The sequence below is a fragment of the Chaetura pelagica genome, unplaced genomic scaffold, assembly GCF_000747805.2.
Source record: "Chaetura pelagica isolate M959 unplaced genomic scaffold, ChaPel_1.0 scaffold325, whole genome shotgun sequence".
Taxonomy (NCBI): domain Eukaryota; kingdom Metazoa; phylum Chordata; class Aves; order Apodiformes; family Apodidae; genus Chaetura; species Chaetura pelagica.
In genome coordinates, this window is record NW_009953307.1 from 25,432 (window position 1) to 32,978 (window position 7,547).

The 7,547-nt window shown below is 45.8% G+C and overlaps 1 protein-coding gene across 1 annotated transcript in view; it reads left to right on the top strand.

Annotated features, from left to right (window-relative positions):
* Positions 1 to 5,251, top strand: part of SBDS (Shwachman-Bodian-Diamond syndrome) — a 10,981-nt gene extending 5,730 nt beyond the window's left edge. Inside the window, exons 2-5 of the mRNA XM_009998061.1 lie at positions 234 to 363; positions 1,101 to 1,301; positions 2,526 to 2,690; positions 5,110 to 5,251. Of these exons, the coding sequence (XP_009996363.1) occupies positions 234 to 363; positions 1,101 to 1,301; positions 2,526 to 2,690; positions 5,110 to 5,238 (625 nt within the window). The 3' untranslated portion in view covers positions 5,239 to 5,251. The remainder of the gene's footprint in view (positions 1 to 233; positions 364 to 1,100; positions 1,302 to 2,525; positions 2,691 to 5,109) is intronic.
* Positions 5,252 to 7,547: the final 2,296 nt, after the last annotated feature.

Consider the following 7,547-nt stretch of genomic DNA (forward strand, 5'->3'; position numbering starts at 1 on the left):
TGCCGTGCGGGGCTGTGCGGGAGGTGCGGGAGAAGCGCCGCGGGGCGCGCCCCGAGCGCTCTGCGCTGCCCCAGGTGTGTCCTGGGCAGTGACATTTGGGTAATAGAAGTTTCCAGCTCCGGTGGTTCATACCTTGGCGACGAGACTTGTTCCTTCTTTCTAAAAACCCAGGCGTTTGTTTTTTTTCTAACATGTATGATTTAACAAGTTTTCTAACTCTGGGATCTCTCTAGGGAGAAAGATCTCGACGAGGTCCTGCAGACACACACGGTGTTTGTCAACGTCTCCAAAGGTCAGGTGGCAAAGAAGGAAGATCTTGTTCAAGCCTTTGGGACAGATGACCAAACAGAAATCTGTAAGATGGTAAGTTTCGACCACTTGGCAGCTACCTGCTTTATCCAAGCTTGGAGAAGACTTTTGTTTTAGCTAGGGGTCATGAAACTGGGGTGTTGTTTTGGTAAGGAAAGCGTTTTGCAGGGTGTAGTGTTGCTAGAGGCAAAAGAGTTGTTAATTGTTATTGTTTATTATTTATTTTGAGCAATCTGACTCTATGATTTGTTAAAAAGTGGATAAAAGTAATAACTCTGTGGTATAGCTTTAAATGTCATATATGTATTTGACTGAGTAGATTCAGAATGTTCTGTATAACACAGCTTGTAGGCACTGATTTCTGCAGAAAGGGAAAGAAAGAGTTTACCAGTTCGGAAGAGTTTCTCACTTAGGATGTATTGCTGAGAATGTAGGGGAGGGGAGGGGACTGTGGTTACTTTGGAAAGTCTAGTTAAATGTTCAGAGCAGATCTAATTTCTTAGTCCTTCTGGGCTGGATACAAACTGTGGAGTTGTTGGTGATGTGAAGTTGAGCAAAGCTGTGTCTCTTTTTGTAGTTTAGTGTTTCTGTGGGATATTTTTTCCCTGAAATCTTCCCAGCATTGTCTGGCCTCAATATATACATTATTAATTCAATTACTCAATTTCTGCAGCTCATGTCTAACTGAACAGTTCAAGCAACTGTTAAATTTAATATGGTTACTAGGGGTTCACTCTTTGGTGAAATCTGTGATGTTTATTAACTGTTTTTTTCAATGTTTTCCTGTCCAGATTCTAGCAAAAGGGGAGCTGCAGGTGTCGGACAAGGAGCGCCACACGCAGCTGGAGCAGATGTTCAGAGACATTGCGACCATCGTGGCTGACAAGTGTGTGAATCCTGACACCAAGCGGCCCTACACCGTCATCCTGATAGAAAGAGCCATGAAGGACATTCACTACTCTGTCAAACCACACAAGAGCACGAAGCAGCAGGTTGGTTTTCTCACCAAATGAGCCTGTGCTCAAAGCTGTTGTCTTCAGTTGTAGTTATTTGGAGTATTGTGTCTAGTTCTGGGCTTGCCAGTTCAAGAGGGACAGGGATCTACTGGAGAGAGTCCAACAGGCTACAGGGATGATAAAGGGACTGGAACACCTGCCTTAGGAGGAAAGGCTGAGAGACCTGGTGGGGCTTTTCAGTATAGAGAGGAGAAAACTGAGGTAGGATCTAATTAATGTCTATAAATACAAGAGGGCTGGGGGTCAGGAAGGCAGGGACAAGCTCTTTTTCCCTGGAGGTGTTAAAAAAAACAGGTAGACACGGTATTTTGGGAGATGGTTTATTGGTTAGGGATTGTAGGGTAGCTGGTTGAACTTGATGATCCTGAAGGGCTTTTCCAACCTTGATGATTCGATGATTCTTTTCACTTGTGCCCTGTGATAGGACATGGGGCAATGGATTAAAAGTGGAGCACAGGAAGTTCCACCTCAACATGAGGAAGAACATCTTTCCTGTGAGGGTTACAGAGCCCTGGGACAGGCTGCCCAGAGAGGGTGTGGAGTCTCCTTCTATGGAGACTTTCAGGACCTGCCTGGATGCCTTTCCAAGTGACCTGCCCTAGATTTGGTCCTGCTCTGGCAGGGGGGTTGGACTTGATGATCTCCAGAAGTCCCTGCCACGGAATATTGCAGGTTGATTCTGTGATTCTCTGCCAGCATCCTCTGAGGGCTCCGCACTGCCCTGTGCTCTACAGACCACAGAGCAGTGACTCAGCTGCCAGCAGGTGGGTGCTGGATGCAAACAGCTTCTGAAACTCTTGCAGTTTTTTTCTGACCATTCAGGGAAGGGAGAAGGAAACTGATTAATGCACCCACATTCCAGGTATGCCTGGAAGAGGGGTAAAGCTTTTATCATTTTAATTGAGGTGGGAAATCAGACTTTGCATTTGCGTCACGTTGGTTCCTGTTTTTCTGCAATACAGCTGCTACTTGACATTATTCCAGAGGGGGTTTTTAAGTATTTTACATGATCAGCAACAGCAAAAACTCTGTCCTTGTTAATTGACCAACACAGTGTAATAGCAATCTCCCTGGAGCAGAGTGGAAGAGATCAGTACTGATAAATGTGTCAGAAGCAAACACAAAGGATTTGAGTTTTTGATCTGTGTAAGTGTTTTTAAGCAGGTCTGTAAATGCTGTTTCTGCTTCATGTCTGTGTAGGCACTGGAAGTGATCAGACAGTTAAAGGAGACCATGCAAATTGAACGGGCTCACATGAGGCTGCGATTTATTCTCCCAGCAAAGGAGGGGAAGAAACTGAAAGAGAAGCTTAAGCCACTGGTTAAAGTTATTGAGAATGAAGACTTCCATGAACATCTGGAAATTGTAAGTGACAAATTACAGAATCATGAAATGCTAGGTGGGAAGGGACCTCAAGGATCATCTGGTCCAACCTTTCTAGGTACTACTGTAGTTGATATGAGGTGGCTCAGGCACCCTGTCAAGTTGAGACTTCAAACTGTCCAGTGTGGGGGAATCCACCACTTCCCTTGAGAGACTATTCCAATAGTCATAGAAGGTGATCAGATTTGTCAAGCATGATTTGGCCCTGGTAAAATTGGCTTTTCCCAGTCACGTTCTTCAGTTGACTTGTGACAGTCCCCAGGAGGATCTGCTCCATGACTTTCCCAGGGACTGAAGTAAGGCTAATGGGTGGACCTGGGTCCTCCTTTGGACCCTTCTTATAGATGGGGTGACATGAGCCTGTGTTCTTGAAAAACTCCCAGCACTCAGTAGCTCCTTTACCATCCATGGAAGCTTCCCATGGGATCCCTTCCAACTGAGCCCAGAGTGAGCTGAAGTTTGCTTTTCCAAAATCTAAAACCTTTGTTCTTGAATTAACCTTCATGGTGCTCAACAGTGTCCCAGACTCCACCATCCTGTCATCACTGAAGCCAAGTCTGTCACTAACAGAGATACCACAGAGCAGGTTTTCTTGGTCAGTGAGTAGTAAGTCCAGCTGTGCCCCATTCCTGGTTGGCTCATCCAACATTAGTGTGAGGAAGCAGTCTGCTACACATTCCAGGAACGTGGCTGATGCCAGGTGAGCTGCAATGTTGCTCCTCCAGCAAATGTCTGGGTAGTTCAAGTCTCCACCTGGACCAGGCTGTGCTGACCCAAAGCTTGCCTGAGTGACCTAAGTGTCACTTCATAAATCACATAGTCTTGGTTTGGGAGTGAGTAACAGATGCCTACTGTAAGGTCACCCTTGGAGACAGCCCCTTAGATTTTGACCCAGAGGCCTTCAACAGGGCTACCACAATTACCACAGCTGACTCACATGCATCCGAGGTTTTCTTCAGCACAGAGTGTGACTCCTCCACCTCTTCTCCCCTGCCTGTCTTTACAAACAGCCTGGATCATGTCTCGGGGCCCTCCAGTCTGTTAATCATCCCACCATGTTTCAGTTATTCCTATGATACTGTAACTATCTGACTGGACATGGAGCTCCAGTTCCTCCTGTTCATTTCCCAGGCTATGTGTTTGTACAGACACTTCAGGTGGCTGATCTTTTGGTTCGCATTTCGGGGAACAGCTGTCACACATTTTACTACTCTGGTTGGCCTGGTTTATTCCCCAATGGGTTGCAGTGATGATGGTGGAGTGATCACTGCCATCTGGGATCCCTCCCCCTGGTGCTGGCGTGCTGTTCCCTGGCTCCTCTCCAGTAAGCCCAGGTGTACCCCTTCCCCCCTTCAAGCCTAGTTTTAAGACCTGTCTATGGTCTCTTAAGTGCTTATATTTTATAATTATTTCACTACACTGGTACAGCTCACTAGAAGGTGATATGAGTTGTTCAGATAAGCTGCAAATTTACCAGAGATTCTAAATCAAGTGTAGTTTGTGGTTTTTAATTTCAAGCAGTTCTTGCAGCTTGAAAGTAGGCTTTGTTATATGGAGGTTGCTGCTGCAGGCTGGGGAGGATCACAGCGTAACTTCTCTTAGCAGAGACTCTCCTACAACTCTGATAAGTTTCTCTGAATGTTGCTCTTATTTGTGAGTCAATCCTGTATTTTGACAGGTGTTCATTAGTTTTGAAAAAAGGTCTGTGGTAGAACAAGATTTGGTATTGGTAAAAATCTCTGAGAAGATATGAGAATCCAGCAATCCAGCTGTCAAGAGACATCCAGTGTTGGTAACTGGAACTGCAGAACTTCTTTGGAAAGATTCTCAGACAAAAATCGCTCATCAACCCTAAAAAAATCCCTTTAGTAATTGTTTAAAATTAAAATTGCTGTTGGAACTTAAAGTCATAGAATCATTTTGGTTGGAAAAGATAATTTTAAGATAATTCAGTGCAGATGTTAACCCAACACTGCCACCCTGAAATGGGGCTAAGAAAAATCTGCTTGAGGATGATGAAGGGACTGGAACACCTGCCTTAGGAGGGAAGGCTGAGAGACCTGGGGCTTTTCAGTCTAGAGGGCACCTCTTTTCACTTGTGCCCTGTGATAGGATGAGGGGCAAGGGGCAATGGATTCAAACTCAAGCTCAGGAAGTTCCACTTCAACATGAGGAAGAACTTCTTTCCTGTGAGGGTTACAGAGCATTGGGACAGGCTCCTCAGAGAGTTTGTGGAGTCTCCTCTGAAGACTTTCAAGACCTGTCTGGTTGCCTTTCCAAGTGACCTGCCCTAGATTTGGTCCTGCTCTGTCGGGGGGTTGGACTTGATCTCCAGAGGCCCCTTCCAACCCCAAACGTTCTGTGGTTCTCTGATTGACTGATAAGATGTGACCTATTTCAGGTGTGCCTTATTGACCCCGGCTGCTTCAGAGAGATTGATGAGCTGATCCGGAGTGAGACAAAAGGGAAGGGAACACTGGAAGTGCTCAGTCTGAAGGACGTGGAGGAAGGAGATGAAAAGCTGGAATAACAGAACCCATCCTTGACCAGTTCTACTTTAACAGCACCCTGCGAGATGATTGGCATTACCCCCTCTCTTCTGCTAGAGCTTCATGTTTTTTCCAGTCTCTTGCTGCCAAATAATTTTCTGATGTTCATCTGCTAGAATTTTTCTGTGCAGTGTTTTTTTATCATTTGACACCTGCTTGGTTTACAAATGGGTTTGGCTGTAGGAGCATTTTGTGTCGGAGTTGCACTAATGAGGATTGAATTAAGCCTTGGTATGAAGCTCTTCCTGCTGTGGTGGACCTTAGGGGTTGCTGTTGCAAAGAGACTGATATGGTGCCAATCATCTTTACTTTGAATTGCCAGTGCTGAGTGGAAGGTTGCACAGGTTGTTTGAGGGGGTTTTGTAGAGGAGGAGAGGAATCTGGAGAAAAGGGACCTGCATTTTCACTTTTAAACAGGTGTGAAGTGTGGATTGTGTCTAAACTGGTGTCTTAGCAGCATGGAAACTGAGTTAGACTTCTGTAATTAGCAGCTTGAGAATCAGAGTACTTCAAAGGACCACTTCACTGGATACAACAATACTTGCTGACAGAGAAAATGTTCTCCAAATAACTTATTTGTAAAATATATTTAGCTACATTAATAAAAATGAACTATCTATATATTCAAGATACATAAAAAAATTAAAATAATAAATTAAAATTAAAGGAAGAAGTCAGAGAGCTGTGATCAATGGGACAGAGTCTAGCTGGAGGCCTGTATATAGTGGAGTCCCTCAGGGGTTGGTACTGGGACCAGTACTATTCAATATATTCATCAATGACCTGGCTGAGGGAACAGAGGGCACTGCCAGCAAGTTTATTGATGACACCAAACTGGAAGGAGTGGATGACACACCAGAGGGTTGTGCTGCCTTCCGATGAAACCTGGACAGGCAGGAGAGTTGGACAGGGAGAAATGTAATGAAATCCAAGAAGGGCAAGTGTTGAGTTTTGCATCTGGGAAAGAACAATCCCATGCAACAGTACAGGTTGGGGTCTGACCTGTTGGAGAACAGTGCAGGGGAGAGGGACCTGGGGGTCCTGGTGGACAGAAGGATGACCATGAACCAGCAATTGTGCCCTGGTGGCCAAGAAGGCCAGCAGCCTCCTGGGGTGTATTAGAAGTGGTGTGGTTAGTAGGTCGGGAGAGGTTCTCCTCCCTCTCTACTCTGTCCTGGTGAGGCCACATCTGGACTATTGTCTTCAGTTCTGGGCCCCTCAATTCCAGAAGGACAGGGAACTGCTGGAAAGAGTCCAGTGCAGAGCCACAAAGATGATGAAGGGAATGAAACATCTTCCCAGTGAGGAAAGGCTGAGGGAGCTGGGTCTCTTTAGCTTGGAGGAGACTGAGGGGTTACCTCATCAATGTTTATAAATGCATTAAAGGCAAGTGTCAGGAGGGTGGAGTTCTTCTCAGTGATGTTTAATGATAGGACAAGGGGCAATGGGTGCAAACATGAGGAAAACCTTTTTCACTGAGAGTGATGGAGCTCTGAGACAAGTGGCCCAGATAAATTATGGAATCTCCTTCTCTGGAGACATTCCAAACCTGCCTGTGTGATGTGCTCTAGGTTACCCTGCTCTGACAGGGGGATTGGACTGGATGACCTTCGAGGTCCTTTCCAACCCCCAACATGCTGCGATTCTAGGAAAGTTTAGTGGCATAATGACTGTGTTTGCCGTGTGAATGCAGCCTCAGTGTGTAGTCCTCTACCTGCACAGACAGATTGGCAAGATTCCTCATGTGTACAAACCCGTAACTGCTTTTTTTTCCATCTCTTCACGTGTACTTTGTGAAGCACTGAAGATATAGTGTTCATATTTAGCTTTTGACTGACAAAAGCACTAACTTGCAATTCATAAATCTGCAAGTAAAACACTGGAACAGGCTGCCCAGGGAAGAAATACAGATGTGCTGAGGGACATGATTTAAGCACTGAACTGGTAGATTAGGTTACAGTTGGTGGGTTTAAGTTATGGTTGGACTTTATGATCTTCAAGGTCTTTTCCAGCCAGGATGATTCTGTGACTCTGTGATTCTGTGTACCCTTTTCCCAGAAAGTTTAATAGAGCAGATCTTGTTCCTTTTTCTGAAGCCTGTGATAGAGCTCAAAATCGGAGGTGGGGATGGGCCATGGTGAGGGCCAAGCTGGCTTTCTTCCCCTTGGTCCTTTGGGGCCAACACTTTCCTGGGACCTGCACCCCCAGACAGCTCTGGGACCCCCATGGGCTGAAGTCTGTCTGAGGCAGCTCTGGGAAAGGTGGGGCAGGGCCTGGGGCCTGTCTGGGC